The 15,571-nt window shown below is 41.1% G+C and overlaps 1 protein-coding gene across 3 annotated transcripts in view; it reads left to right on the forward strand.

The window, feature by feature from the left end:
• POLR1A (RNA polymerase I subunit A) overlaps positions 1–14,758 on the forward strand; it is a 33,545-nt gene extending 18,787 nt beyond the window's left edge. For all 3 annotated transcript variants that reach the window (XM_071447403.1, XM_071447401.1, XM_071447402.1), the window contains exons 21-34: positions 142–224; positions 1,021–1,186; positions 1,680–1,901; positions 2,906–3,120; positions 3,755–3,922; positions 4,586–4,721; positions 5,405–5,562; positions 6,059–6,173; positions 6,791–6,907; positions 7,635–7,916; positions 8,893–9,093; positions 9,827–9,944; positions 11,132–11,296; positions 13,784–14,758. In XM_071447403.1, coding sequence (XP_071303504.1) covers positions 142–224; positions 1,021–1,186; positions 1,680–1,901; positions 2,906–3,120; positions 3,755–3,922; positions 4,586–4,721; positions 5,405–5,562; positions 6,059–6,173; positions 6,791–6,907; positions 7,635–7,916; positions 8,893–9,093; positions 9,827–9,944; positions 11,132–11,296; positions 13,784–13,884 — 2,247 coding nt within the window. In that variant the 3' untranslated portion in view covers positions 13,885–14,758. The remainder of the gene's footprint in view (positions 1–141; positions 225–1,020; positions 1,187–1,679; positions 1,902–2,905; positions 3,121–3,754; positions 3,923–4,585; positions 4,722–5,404; positions 5,563–6,058; positions 6,174–6,790; positions 6,908–7,634; positions 7,917–8,892; positions 9,094–9,826; positions 9,945–11,131; positions 11,297–13,783) is intronic.
• The last annotated feature ends 813 nt before the right edge of the window (positions 14,759–15,571 follow it).

Here is a 15,571-nt window from a genome sequence, read left to right on the forward strand (position 1 = left end):
TTTTAATAAAGGGTATCTGCAATTATAGATAAATGGACTTTGTTCATCCTGGTTTCATATGAAGCTTTTGAGGAAGAACATAAATTGCCAGTGTTGATGCACTTCTTAGCAGAATGCTGATGGTATTGTGCTTGTGTTTAGGAGTTCTTCTTTCACTGCATGGCTGGCAGGGAAGGTCTTGTGGATACAGCTGTCAAAACCAGCCGTTCTGGGTACCTGCAAAGGTAAGGGGCCTGCTTTACAACTGGAGCCTTTAAAAGCTCCTTTTGTTGGTTGGTTGATTTTTTCTCTTTTTTTCTGAGAAAGTTCTGTAGACTCTAAGTGCCTGCATTGCTTAGATTAACTTCACTGTATTTGATTTTTACAAAATAGTCTGAATGCTGTTTGTTGTAAGTACAATTTTCTAGAGATCAACTAGCACAGTGCTGAATGCTGTTTGTTGTAAGTACAATTTTCTAGATCAATTAGAACATTATAATTTCAAATTCACCTCTGGCACATAACAGCAGCAGCTTCTCCTTTTGCAGAAATCATTTTTTTGGTACAAATATAGATAGGTGCACAAGTTCCAGGCAGCTCTAGTTTTTCTTGGCCACATTGAGAGGCTCTTGTCTTTAGTCAAGCAACACCTCCAGCATCTATTGAAGAAAACGGAATTTTTTAATTGTGTCAGAGGGTAGTGAGGAGTTCTAAAGGAGGGGTGCCCCTTTCTTTCAAAAAACTGTTAAAGCATGACAGCAGAAATGAAGAGCAATTTACTGTTTCATTTTAAGTCAGGTCAGTCCAAGGAAGCTGGAGGGAGCAGCATGCTGAAAGCTTTACAAATTTAGCATTTCACATGAGTGTTGTGTCTGTAAGATTTTGGCTTCCAGAATTCCTGACCAGCCCTTAAGTACACTTAAGATGTTGATGAAAACAGTGGGTTTTGTGTTAGAGTTGTATCATTCTTGTTGCTTTGTAGCCTCTTAACAGCATTTTTCTTCTCTTGTGTTTTTTCCCATTTTTCCCCCTCTGGAATAGGTGTATCATAAAACATTTGGAAGGACTGGTGGTTCAGTATGACCTGACTGTACGAGACAGCGATGGCAGCGTGGTGCAGTTTCTGTATGGAGAAGATGGACTTGATATCCCTAAAACTCAGTTCTTACAACCTGAGCAGTTTCCTTTCATTGCAGAAAACTATGAGGTAGAACACCCTACTCTTAAGTATTTATGAGGGGTGAAGGGGAGGCTGAAACACATGGTTCACATCTGGCACATCTGTCAGGGATCCAGTGGCAACACTTGTTTGTCTCAGTTACTTTCAGACTAATGTACAGTTTTATTTGCCATTGTATTCAAAATATGGAAGCAGTCTGAAGTCTGCAGCATGATTTAAGCATCTCAATTTCATCAGAGCACCAAGAACTGTCTGTTCTAACTCTGCACTTGAATTAAACAAAGATGACTTCACTTTTCAGTCTGTCAAGTTTGATTAACTTTTACCAGTATCACCACTGCTTATTATAGAGTGGTGATAATAACATAAAGTTGTAAAGGTTTTGTCTCAGTTGGGTTGAAAACCAAATTTGAAAATTGCTTTACAGCAATGACAGCAAATGACCTTCTCAGTTTGCTTTGCCTTTTCTGGTACAGTGGGGATAGAGAAAAGAATAATCATAGAAATTACTTTCTTACAGGTAATCCAGAAGACAAACCATCTGGATGAAGCTTTAGCAAGGATGGAGTCTCACCAAGCTAACCAGCAGTTCAAAGCCATCAAAAAGTGGCGAGCCAGACACCAAAACTCTGTGCAAAGAGAAGGAGGATTTCTGTTGTTTTCCCAAAAGAAATTGGCAAGTTTGAAAGCACAGCTTCCAGGAGGTGAAATAAAGAATGGAAGAGATCCTGCTACTTTACAGGTAACACAGAGGCAGTTGAACTGACCAAACCCTTCAAAAGAAGTTACAGAATTCAGTAGCTTTTAATTGCTCTGTGAATTCCCAAGTGTTTCACAGTCTGACTAAACAAGTTGCTTTTTAAAGGAATCTTGTCAACTATGTAGGTGATAGCTGAGATTTATTCAAGTCTGAGGGCCCTAGTGCTAGGGAAGGGACTAAAAACTGAGATAAATGTGTTGTTAGGTCATGTTTGTGAATGGTTTGGAGGAGTTGTTTTTGTTTATTGGTGGGTTATTTGGTTTTTTCATGTACACAAAGTAAATCTCTCTTGTATGGACAGCTGTCTGCTGGCTGGATGAGAGCCTGTTTGAATACCAAAGATCAGAGAGCTGAGCCAGCCCTGCCTAGTTTTTCCAAAAAAAATACTCCTGCTTAAGCCTCTTGTCCATCACAGCACTGGTCTCTATGGCATGGCTTCTAATGAAGATGGTGTGTGGACACAGAATTCAGACAGGTCCTGCTTCACAGCCTTGCTGTCACAAGGAATTAATTTATCCTGCTGGTACTTGGGCAGTTAGCATGAAACTTCAGGTTGAAGGTGTGGAGAGATAACTGTGTGAGTTTGACTGCAAAAACTGTTTTTCCTAATCAGAGGTTTATTGACTGAGCTATGCTGAATTTGTGTTGCTCTTGACACTTTTTGATAGTAACTCCTAATTTTGGATTTCACTCCCAGTTAAAATCATTCTTTAAGGCCTTATTTCACTGCTTTCTGGAGTAGTTACTATGGAGTAGTTAAATAAGCTGGGTATTTTTAGGCATGTAAAGAATCTTGAAATAAATTGACTTCAAAAGTGTTAAATATGAGAAAAAGGAGAACACCATACTTGCAGCTGAGCTGCTTTTTGTGTGTGTACACCCTTACACTCTGCACAGGTTGTCCTTTCCTCCTTCACTGCTGCTTGATTGCTTGTGGTCTTACTGTGGAGAAACCAGCCAGCTTAAAAACCTCCTCTCATTTTCAGTTGTTGAAGATGTGGTATGAGCTTGATGAGAAGAAACAAAGGAAGTACCTGAAGAAGACAAATAAGTGTCCTGACCCAAGCCTCGGCGTTTGGCGTCCAGATACTTATTTTGCATCAGTTTCAGAAACATTTGAAAAGGGAGTTGAAGGCTATATCAATAAATGGGAATCTGAGAACAGACGGAGTTACATGCACACAGCACTTTCTTCTGATAGGTAAAAACCTCTGAGTGTCTTCTTTGCACTGAGCCTAAACCCAAAATACCTTTTTGGAGCAAGTTTGCTAAAACTGAAAACAGTCTTTACCAAGCCTTGTTTCTGTTGTGGCCATTGTGAAGCTAAGCAGTGGGGTTTCAAAATTGTTCTTAAATGTGCTTAGTGTGCAATGGAGAGGCTCTGGTTATCTGTTCCTTCCACACCTCAATTTTCCATGCTGCTGAGGGCTTTAGCAAAGCCTCTCTGGAACCACAGCAATGTATTGCTGTCCCCATGCATATAAAATAATACTTTATAGTGATCTTGAAAAACAAAGTATGCTCTTGATGCACCTTGGAGTTAGCAAGGCTGTTAGCAAGTGCAAGTGGGAGTAAATGGACTCTCTTTTGACATTCTGGGATTTGGCACAGAACTAAAATACAATTTGGCCAAGGCCCCAGTTCTGTGTTAATGGGCTGTGTTTGTCAGATCAGATGGGGATAGACAATTTTACAGTTTCTGGAGCATATTTATCTGTAAGCTACCAGGAGAAATTGTCTCAAAGATGTGACTTCATTGAACTGAGCAATGATTCATTCTTTTCTGAGTTTTTTATTTTGTATGTGCAGCTAAACCTCTCATTTGCTGTCTCCAGATTAAAGGATCTGTTGTATTTAAAGTGGCAGCGTTCTCTCTGTGACCCAGGAGAAGCTGTGGGGCTTCTTGCTGCTCAGAGCATTGGGGAACCTTCAACACAGATGACTCTGAACACCTTTCACTTTGCTGGCAGAGGTGAAATGAATGTCACACTGGGTATTCCAAGGTGAGAAAGCTGTGTCCTCAATGGGCCCTTTATTTTAGGCACTTAAGTATATAATTGTGCTAGGTTCACTGGCAGGTATATGTGTGAATATTGAGGGTGCACAGTCCTTCAGTGCCCTTGCAGATTTTGCCTGCTCAGAATACTTTAGTTTTACAATTTTCCAGTTATTTTGGTTCTTTTTCCAGATACTAAAGATCTGTGACGGCCCCTTACTCTAATCTGATGTACAGATCATCAAAGCAAATTGCAAATCATCAGTTTATTTGGAATAATGTGGGTCCTGACCTGGCCTCATGTGGGAGTGTGGGATGTCTTAGGTGGGAGGGGATTGTGTTGCTTCAGAGAAGCACAGGAGGGGAAGAACATACAAGGAAGCATCCATCATGCATCTGTAGGAAACAGATCTCCTTAGTCCTTCTGTTCTTGGAACAATTTATTATCATCTCTTCTCTTCTCATAACTGGGGGAATAATCCAGTTGAGGCCGTGGGGCTGCTGTGCCTGGGGGGAATCAGAACAGAGAAAAGGAGCAGTGCAGTGTGACCACACATGGCATTGGTGGAACTGCCAGTTACTGCATTCTGCCTAATGAAATAACCTAGATAATTACTTGATTTGCATAGTGCTTTTAGGCTTAATTGGAATGATTATTCTTTGTTTAAAGGTTGAGGGAAATACTGATGGTGGCCAGCTCAAACATTAAAACACCAATGATGAGTGTTCCTGTGCTCAATACCAAGAAAGCTCTCAAAAAGGTGAAACAGCTTAAGAAACTTCTCACAAGAGTGTGCTTGGCTGAGGTGAGATTTCTTTTCAGTGCATCCTTTGAGAGTCAGCAAAACAAACTCTCCTCTTTGAGCTCATCAGTAGTTTGCTATGCCATAGTCTTTGGCTTTTTCTCAGGCACCTTTTCCTCTGTCTGTAGAATTGGAGGGATTCTGTTTTGTCTTTGAGACAAGCTCATCTGGCTGTGCTTGACATAGAGCTCAAATAGATACCTTTCTATCTGTCCCCCCCCTTCCCAATCTCACACAAATAGCTGTGCTCAACAGAAGCAGAACATATGTCTCTGTGGAGATTGACTACACCAGGATGTGTTCTGTGTTCTTCCTTCCTTGTGCTCTCCCCCATGCCCTCCCCCTTCTATTTTTCCACCTCTTGTGAGTTAAAAGCAGCAAGAATCAGGTTAGTTGTGTGCTGGAATACTGTCCTGCTCTAAAATGAACCTGTAGGCCCCCTGAGAAGGGTAATCTCTTGTGAAGAAGTTGGGTGGGGGGTGAGGTTTTTCCAGTATTGTCTGAGTTAATTGTTGGGAAGACAAAAAGTGCAGTAGGGTACAGTCCTTTTGCCCAGGAGCCTCCAGAAAAGTTTGCCAGTTAGCCTTGTGTAATTCTGGTTTCCTGTGAAAACCAGAACTGCAGGAAACAAATGAAATGTCTTCATCAAAGGAGTTACACATTCCCTACCTGGGAATGTTTTGTAGGTCTTGGAGAAAGTGGACATTGAGGAGTCCCTGCACGTGAAGCACAAGCTGAACAAGCATCGCCTCTACAAAATCAGATTCCATTTCTTGCCCCATGAATATTACCGAGAGGAGAAGTGTGTGAAGCCCAGGCAGATCTTGCACTTCATGGAAACGAGGTGAGTTTGCTTTCAGATACTTTAATATTTGCTTTTCTTTTGCCTTTTTATGGGCTTTGCATGTGGTTGATTACAGCTGGTGTGGCTTTTAGAGGAACAGTTCCAGTAGATGTGCAGAAAAAAATTACACAGTTGCTTTTATGTCTTGAATAAAATTGACAATTTTATTATTCAAGTTCAGTAATGAACTGTCTCTTCTGAAGGTCAGTTTGATGTGCAGATTTTATATGCAGATGACTGTATAATTTTATGTTTTGGATGCACAGCTACATCTGTGACAGTAAAAGAGCTCATACCAACCTTTTGATTCCTAAATTAATGAGAAAGGGCTGAGAAAAATTATTTACATTATCCTAGAAGTACTTTTATCCAGCAGGGAATAATGTCCTGTTATGAATTGTCTGGCTTGTTAACCAAAATAAATAAATTTTTTGGCAACTTCATATTTTCTGTGGCACTGCTGAGCTTTGACATTCTGAGTTGCTTCTTCTGTCAGGTTCTTTAAAGTTCTTCTGGAAGCAATTAAAAGGAAGACTACAAAGATGGCATCTTTTAATGAAGTCAGCACTCGGAAGACAACTCGGAAGGATTTAGATGATGACCAAGACAAGGTACAAAAAAAATCACTTGAAAACAGCTCACTTCTTTTCAATGTTGTTGAGAACCAGAACTGGGAAAGTGTAGCATGTTTCAGTGCACACCAAATGTCTGAATAGTAAATTGTTACTTAAATACTTTGTACATAAACTGTCTGCATTCTCATAAAATTGACAAGGAAATTGAAGTTTTTGTGTATTAATTCCTGATTTGCTTAAGACTGTACTCTGAAAATGCCTGTTCATTTTAGCTTCTTTGGGACAAAAACATACCATTCTTCTTGCTCCCAGATCCAGTCCTATTGGAGCAGTGGTTGTCAAAACTTTAGGGAAGGTTCTTTGTTCATTGAAATACTTTTGCATGTTCCTTCTGCCACTCCTCTCCCATCAAGGAATGTCAAAGCAGAGTGACAGCTTATCCATCTTGTAGACATTGACCTTGTTCAATGTTGAAGTTATCAGGAGTATGAGTTCATTTCTTTATAGTAGTGGACATACAGAAATTATTTTTTCTGTAAAGGTAGAACACTGAACAAGAGATTGTTAAATTCCAGATGTTTGGCTGAAGCCTTTTGATGCAGTTGGTACTGAGTAGCAGTCAGCCTGATCATCTGTCTGTCATGGATTTTTAGACACTGAACAATCTGGAAGCTGTAGCAGAGGAAGAAGAGAACATTGTTGATGCAGAAGCTGATGAAGGGGATGGTGATGCTACAGAAACAAAACGGAGGAAGAACCAGGAGGAAGAGGTAATGACTTTATAGGTGCTCAGCACTGCTCTTGAATTCCCTATTTCTTCTATGTTTGACTTGGGAAGGAAAACTTCCACTAAAACAAAATGCTGAAAAAAACCAAACCCCACTTGAAAGGGAAATAGGGATTCTCTCCTTCTTTGGGCTGGAGACACATTTGGCTCTTTTCTGAAGCTTTGTTCTTCAGGCATTTGGGTGGATGTGTCTGGCAGTCAGGCTGTGCTGAAGTTAACCTTAACTTTACCTTTTGCTAATTTCATGCCATTCATTGTTTTTAAAACTTTACTGTGGTTCTTAAAACATAGTCTCCCTGCATGTTTCTCTGTGTTCAGTACTTCATAATTAGCTCTTAAAAGATGGAGTGCTGTAATTTCAGCAAGAGGGTGGGGTAACTGAAAATCCTGAGGGAATCCCATCATCAGAGTTGGATTATGGGAAGAAATTGGACTTTCTCAGGGAGAGCAAACTAAAATCTGCAACAGTCTCAACATCCTGTAGCATCCTGGACTGTGCTGAGAAATAATGGTAAGATTATAAAGAAATAAAGACTGAACTGAATCTGTTGTATTATTTTCTTTACAACAAAATTGCATTTTCTTTGTGCTGTAAGGGCAAGATCCTTGCAGCTCAGCAGTGAAGAACATTCCATACTTGGACTGTTCATGGTGTGCTGTGTCTCTGTACAGGTTCTGGCTCAGATAAACACAGTGTTATTTCTTTGCAGGTTGATTATGAGAGTGAAGAAGAGAATGGGGAAGAAAACATTAATGAGAATCCAGAAGATGAAGAGGCTGAATCTGAAAAAGAAGAAGGGACTCCTGGTGCTGAAGAGGATCAGAACAGAGCAGAGGGTGAAGATTCTCAGCATCTTTCTTTTGTGTCTCAGACTAAAAAAGGGAAAGATCAATTGCTTAAGTCAGCAGAGGTGCGAGTGAGCGCTGTTGTGGAGAGCCACCCATCCATACAGGATTACACCTTTGACACTGAAAATGAGCTTTGGTGTGAGGTAAGGTGCAACATGTCTGGGTAGTTGCATGTAGCTCCCATAACTAATGGTTCTTTTCAGTGCAGTGCTGCTGTTCTGTCTCAGCAATCCCCTATGAATACAGAAAGCAGCACTACAAATGTATTTTTTGATGGCATTTTTAGTGATTTCTCATTTTCAGAACACCTCATGGAACTTTTTCTGAAAACAGTTTTTTGACAGGTTTATTGTGTTTTAATCTTTTAGTATATGATGGTCTGCTGTGGTGGTGTTTGCAGGGGCCTTAGGATGAGGGAAGAGATGAGAATGTTGACTCCATGTTTCAGAAGGCTTGATTTATTATTTTATGATATATATTATATTAAAACTACACTAAAAGAATAGAAGAAGGGATTTCATCAGAAGGCTGGCTAAGAATAGAAAAAGAGTGATACAAAGGCTTGTGACTGACTGAGACAGTCTGGACAGCTGGGCTGTGATTGGCCATTAATTAGAAACAACCACATGAGACCAATCACAGATGCACCTGTTGCATTCCACAGCAGCAGACAATCATTGTTTACATTTTGTTCCTGAGGCCTCTTGGCTTCTCAGGAGAAAAAATCCTAAGGAAAGGGTTTTTCATAAAACATGTTTGTGACAGTCTGCTGTGTAGCCCTTGATGAATAAAAGTGATGGCTGAACTGTTAATAAAAATGTAAAAATCTTAAAAAAAAAAAACAAAACCTCAACAAGCATATACCTGACAGAAGGGATAAACAAAAAAAAAATAGCTGTTCTTGTAAGTTCAGAGACCTCAAAAGCAATGTGGATGAGTGATCCAGGGATGGGGAATTCACATTGCCATCATTCACCTCTAATTCCAGTCAGACATTTGTGTTCCTTAACACACAACGAGGGTAATTCCACTTAGCAGACTTTTGCCTACAGAGAAGTGTGCTGGTTATTGAGCCTGGTGTTCAAGCCTCCTTACATGTGTTGTTTTTTTGCCCATCAGGTTTCCTTGGCACTGCCACTGACCAAGGTGTACTTTGACCTGTCCTCCCTGCTGGCATCGCTGGCGCGCAGCACGGTGATCCACGAGGTGAAGGGCATCACGCGCTGCCTGCTCAACGAAAGCACCAGCAAGGAGGGAGAGAAGGAATCTGTTCTCCAGACAGAAGGGATAAACCTGGCAGAGCTCTTCAAATACTCTGATGTGTGTAATCTATTTCTAACCCCAGAGTTCAATGTTCCTTTGTGTCTGGGGGAGATGGTGGATGATGGATGTCATTTCAATTTCTCAGGGGTGATGTGGAGCCTTTTCAGCTCTTGAACTGTCTTCCTCCTCCTTTTCATCCCTAGATGTATTCAGTGGAGCCTTTTCTCAAGGGCAGCTTGCAAATCAGTGTTTGTGCAGCAGCCAGGGCCTAATGACAGATGATTTCACACCATTCTTCTCTCTCAGTCTCTCTAAATGTTACTTGAGGGAGTTCTTCATCTCAATGAATTGCAGTGCTTGGAGATGAATAGTTCTATTATCCCATCTAATCCATAGCTCTCCAAATACAGGATTGTTTTAATCTGCATCTTCTCTTTTGCTAATAGTTCTGGCTGTCTGAGACACACTGGGCATTGCATTGTGTTGTTTGGAAGACTTAAACTTGTTTTCTGGTGTATTTTGTTAGCTTGCTTCTTGTGATTTCAGTTAATTTTCTCCTGTGGTGAATTTTGACTCCAGTGCTCCTATTCATCTATTTAATGCTGCTTAACACAAATCCTCAGAATAATTTTTCTCTGTGTTTGACAACTAGGCTGCTGCCTGGTTATTCTGTATCTGTTGGTGCTGCTTAAGCTCATGAAGAATGGAAGAAAAAAATCTTAGCTTAAGTTATTTAGAAATACAGAGCAACTGTTGTCCTAACTTGTGTCTCTATTTTTTCTGCTTTCAGATTTTGGACCTGAACAGACTTTATTGCAATGATATCCATTCCATGGCTAAGAATTATGGAATTGAATCAGCCCTGAGGGTGATTATAAAGGAAATAAAAGATGTATTTGCTGTATATGGTAGGATTTCTTTGTATTTTTATAATCTTTAATAACATTAAGATAGGAAAATGCAGCCACACGCTTTCAGTTATGGTTTTGCGTGATCTTTTCATTTATTTTTAGGTTGTAGGTTTTCATTGTTTTAATTATTGTAGAGTCTTCTGTGAAGACCTTGCTAGTTAATTATTAGGTTTCTTTTAATCAGTAGGAAATAGGTGAGGTTGAATTTATTCCCCCTTCACAGAGTTCTTCCATTCTGGTATATCTTTTGCAAGCTGCAAGTTTCAGACCAATTAATTATTAATGTCTGAGGAAGCCAACTGTTAGACTTGTGCTGTGACCCTGAGAAGAAGATCAACCTTGCCTCACTTTGCCTTTTTAACGATGGGAACCCAGGCTCCTGAGGTTTTATATCTTTCCTAAAACAGCTGCACTGCATTGTCTGAATGTTCTTCTCTCAGATGATTCAGAGAGCCCAGCCAGGGGAGGCTGCATGGCTTCATAGGCACTCACTGCAGTGGAGTCCTGCTGTGAAATAAACTATTGAAAATAGGGAAGATTAATACAGTGGGAATTTTAGCAAGCAGTTATAGCAAACAGATTTGCCAGCTGGCAGCCCAGAATGGTCTGACCTTCAAGTTGTTCAAGAACTGCTCAGTAAATGTTGACAGAGCTGGTAATGACCCCCATTACACTGAGTCCACAAGTGTTATTTAGGAAAAAGTGCATTTTTTTTTTAGCCTGAACAGGGTTTGCTGTGAATGCCAGATGTCATGCACAGAGGACATCAGAGACTTTCTGACTCTGGGGCCCAGCTAATCCAGGCCACCAGGTGAGAGGCAGGAGCTCTGTCCCTCCCAGATGGATGGATGGATGTGGGATCCCCTTCTGTGCAAAGATGGTGCAGACATTTGCTGATTTTATGTAGAGAAACTCTGCTGCCTTACAGCATTCTTGACATTGCAATTTCCCATTCCTTGCATTTCAGTTTGGAGAGACACTGTTTTGTATTAGAATGAGGTCTGCCTCTCCTGGAGATTTGAGGGGAGCAGTTAAACCAGAGACACACTGCCAGAAGAATGTTAATAGAGATGTTCTCCAAGCTGCTTGGATTCAAAGGCTTTATTTTAGTCTTGATTTGTTTAAAAAGCCCCACAGATTCAGCCCTTGAATGCTCTGATCATTGGTTTTCCTTGTGTTTTAAGGAATTGCGGTAGACCCTCGACACCTTTCACTTGTGGCAGATTACATGTGTTTTGAAGGAATTTACAAACCACTGAATCGCATTGGAATTCAGTCCAACTCCTCCCCTCTGCAGCAGATGACGTTTGAAACCAGCTACAAATTCTTGAAGGATGCAACAATGATGGGTAAATGGTTTAGTTTGAGATCTCTTGCTGCAGGATTTCACATATGCTTGGTTCCTGTCATAACTTTCCAATATTTTGAGTGATGCATAATGGCATTAGAAAAAATGCCAGAGGCATATATTTAAAATAAGCCCTTGCCTAGGAAAATGTTCCAGATGTTTTTAGTAAAATTCTGTCAGCTTAAATAAAGCCAGCTCCCACATGGAATCTGTGGGGTCTGTGACTCCTTTCTTTAAGAATTAGATGGGCATTTTTACAGCAAACCTTAAGGTTGTTAAGATTTGTTATAGCTAAGCTTTATAACAGACCACTAAATCTGCCTTTTTCTGTCTCTACTATTAAAATTGTCTTCTCTACTTTGTTTTTGTGCCTGTGTTATAACTTCCATATCTTTTCCAGCCTTGCTATTCAGCATTTTATTTTGAGAACAGACCTGGCTGTTACTCTGATTTAGCACTTTATCTTCACTTTTTCCCCTCAAACACAGACAAAGAGTCAGACTCATTTGTCTAATAGTAGATTTCTGGTGCCATTTGAGATTCCCAAGAGTATCCTTCTGCCTCAGTTGCCTCTCTGCAAGGTGTAGAGATCACAGGGCTGTGTGGATCATTTAGGATGTTTGGAGCAGCATTAGCCATCTACATTTAAGGCCTTCTATCAAAAAAACCTCATGCTTTAAGTCTGTCATTTGACAGCTTTTGTGATCTCAGCCTTTGGATGCTAATTACATCTCCCTTTTGCAAACAGACTTGGTTTCTGTCACTTGCCAGTCAGATGTTTGCTTTGCAGATGCTGCTGTGCTGTGTCCTTCCAGTTCCAAATGGGGACAGCTCCTGTCCTAAACTGCCTTGCACTGACAGCAGAAATACTTCTCTCACTGAATTCCTTTTTGCTAATGCTGTTTTATACCTTCTCTGGGAAGAAAGATTGGGTTTTAATTAATAGCATTGGTTATGAGTGACTTAATTAATCTGAAAATTGTGAAGGAAAAGTGTAAATCCAGAGTGAAATTAGAGAGAAGAGGATGTTTCTCACTCAGTTTCACCCTCTGGATTTTTGTTGTATCACATAGTGACTTAGACATTAAATCAGAGCAGTTTTTGCCAAGTGAAATGTAATGTATGGATAATATTATGAATGAAGACATTCAGTGAATGCTGACAGAAGGGCAGGGTGGCTTGGCTGGAACTGCACTGATTACAAGCAGAGGGAGTTAATGATTTCACCATGCTGGAAATCAGTCATGATGGGGATTGCAGCAGCCTGGATCTAATTTGCTTTAATGTAACTGATAACTTGATTGTACAGTTCAAGAGACACTGAGAGGGTGCCTGGGGCTGATGCCCTGAGCAGTGGGAAGCAGTAGGAAGGAAAGGAGCCCTGAGCAGTAGGAAGGAAAGGAGAAGGTTTGTGAGGACGTGCACAGCTGAGGTGAGCACAGGCTGCTCAGCAGGGCTCCTTGGGCAGGGAGCAAACTGCATCAGCAGAGAGATCCCCTGGGCTGTTTGCTCAGAGAATGAGTCTTTGTTCACATCACATGAGCAAACAGGGCAGCACGACTGTCCTGTTTAACCATCTAACAAAGGGGCTTTTTTTTTTCTTCAGCTGACACACATTTAGGAGCAGCTATTTAATTATCCAGCTGTGGCTGAGATCAGAGCAGTGAGCACATGCCATACACAGTGCTGTGTGTGTGCTCCTGCCCCCACCCCCTGCATGATGCAAGGCTGAGTACATTTTGCTCAGTGGAAGAAAGATAACCAGACTTAGCAGAAGTTTAACAATTTTATTTCCAATTTCCTACTGTGCTAATGATAAACTTGCAGCTTGCTGTAGTTAGGATGAATGAAAACCAGCCTGAATGCTTACAAAAACAGTGGAAGTAAAACAATCCCAGCCAGACATGTCATCTGGAGTGCTTCCAAATTTCTGCGACACTATTTCGCTACAGTGAGTAACCACAAAATCAGAGGAATTCATGGAATGTCTCTCCAGTGAAAAGTTCTCTTCATATCTAGCCAGAGGGATTTAAAATACACATCAAAGGGATTCATGCTAACAAAGGAAAAAAGGCAGCAATGGCAAGGGAATCTTTCTGGTTTTGCCTCACATGTATTTTTTAGCGATCTTTTTAGTCACCAGGATGTGTTCACTGGAAGGTCAAATCTGTGTTCTCTTAGAGTTCAGACTGTTTTGTCTTTCCATGTGGAATCAGGAGGTTTTAGTAATGTGTGGCCTAATTATTTACTTGCACCAAAGATGGGGCTGAGATAGTAGTTGTTGTAGGAGGATTAGAAAGAGTTCTGGCCTCTAAACTCCCAGAAATCCCAATTCAGTGTGAACAGCAGGTGGCAGAACCTTTCTGAACCTGGGGGTGCTGAACCAGATGGCCTCTTGCATATAACCCAAAACGATTTCTTTCCAGCACTGACCTTGGAGAATCCTTTGGGAACCTCCTGATAGGATTTTGTTTGAATTCTGTTGCAGGTGCCCACGATGAGCTACGATCCCCTTCGGCCTGCCTGGTGGTTGGAAAGGTTGTCAAAGGAGGGACTGGCTTGTTTGACCTCAAGCAGCCCCTGACATAGAGTTCTGGTGGAAACTTAAGGATCAGGTTGAAATGTTCATCATGAGAGCTGCATGTGCTCCACAGCTACACAGTGAGGGCATGTGCTGCGTCTCCAGATGCCTTTCCTGTGCCAACAGGTTTCTTTATCTGGATACCCAATGAGCCTTATCTATTTAATGAGTATTTTGATCCAAAGAAACACTTATTTACAGTTCATCAATGTAAAAAAAAATTAGGTTATTTGTTTACATAGAAAAGAATAAAGTGCAGGAGTCAGTCTGGGTCTCAGGCTGTGCAGCTGTTCTGGCAGGCAGAAGTGAAAGCAGAATCTGTTTATGCTGTCTGACTTCTGTGGGGCAGAATCCCATCAGGGTGGGTAGTGCCAGTTGCCACATGGTCATTAGCATGACAGATTTCCAGTACTGGAAATAACATTCCAGGCTGGCAGGTGGAGCTGGGCACTGCTGTGCTGAACCTCAGCACTGCACTGGAGCATTGTGCTCGAGGCATTTCCTCTCCTTTTGCTGCCCTTGGGTGCACTGACATGAGCTTGTATAAACTTCAGAGGATGCATTTTCCTATTCTGCTGCTTCATTTTATTAAGAAGAATGTGTCTGTGACACAGTTCTTAAACTTCTTTTAACTGAAGAGTAGAATTCAGGGTTTTCACAGTTTTTCCAATGCTCTTTTAAATTCTTTGGGTAGAATAGATCTCACACAGTGAGAGATTTGATTTTTGCTAAAGATTTATTCCTTAAATGCCAACATGAGCTGCTGTAGGAGTGCCTATGCAAAAGACTCATGTAAGAATTACCAAAACAGAGATTGTAAACTATTTTTGCTTAAATATTCTGTATCAAAGAGGATATTTAATAAAAGAAATTGCAAAGAAATGTTCTGAGTGCCATATTATGTGGTTGTTTACCAAGGGGAGTTCACTTTTGACTCTGCTGGCTGTTAAAATCATGTGACTCAGGGCTGTTTGCCACTCCTCAGAAATCAGACTCATTTATATATTCTATTTTAATCAGGATGCACTGCACACAAGTAGCTAAAGCTCTTAGGAGTTTGCTCACTGCCATCTAGACAAGGTTTCTAACAGATCTCAGTGCCTGATTATTCTCACTGGTACCTCTGCACCAGTGGGAGTGCCAGAGCAGAGGGAGGCGCTTCCATGGGGCTGCACTGCAGGGGATCAGATCAGATAGTGGGCCCTGTTGATTTAGGATTGTGAAAGAGCCTCTCTGGAGTCCCTTGACTGACTCTGTTCTGCCTCAGCCCCTTAGAGCTGTGTCACATGTCCTGCCAATTGCACTGAAGCTTAACAAATGCCTTAACCCAGCAGGTGTCCAGTTTCACTTGGAAATCCCTGTGAAAGATTTCCTTGTGTCTCTCTCCAGTCTTAGCACCTGCTTTGTAGTTGTCAAAAACATCGTTCAGCAAAGAGTCATGGGAGATTCAGTTGGGTACAGTTTAGCAAACAAATGGGAAAGAACAAACGTTGTACAAAAAGGCTTTTACTTCCAGGTTACATCTGTACTGGTACAGACTGTTTGTTGAGGGATCCACAAAACATGTTCAGAGTCCTGCAGTGAGCAGCATCTCTGCCACATTTCCCATCTGGAGGATAGGAAAATCCTTGGTGCTCAGAACTGTTTGATTTAAATAACTCATTCATTCAAGTGAAGTGGTTACTCAGTGCTGCT

The sequence above is a fragment of the Agelaius tricolor genome, unplaced genomic scaffold (genome assembly GCF_023055355.1).
Source record: "Agelaius tricolor isolate 1412-34295 unplaced genomic scaffold, bAgeTri1.0.p SCAF_24, whole genome shotgun sequence".
Taxonomy (NCBI): domain Eukaryota; kingdom Metazoa; phylum Chordata; class Aves; order Passeriformes; family Icteridae; genus Agelaius; species Agelaius tricolor.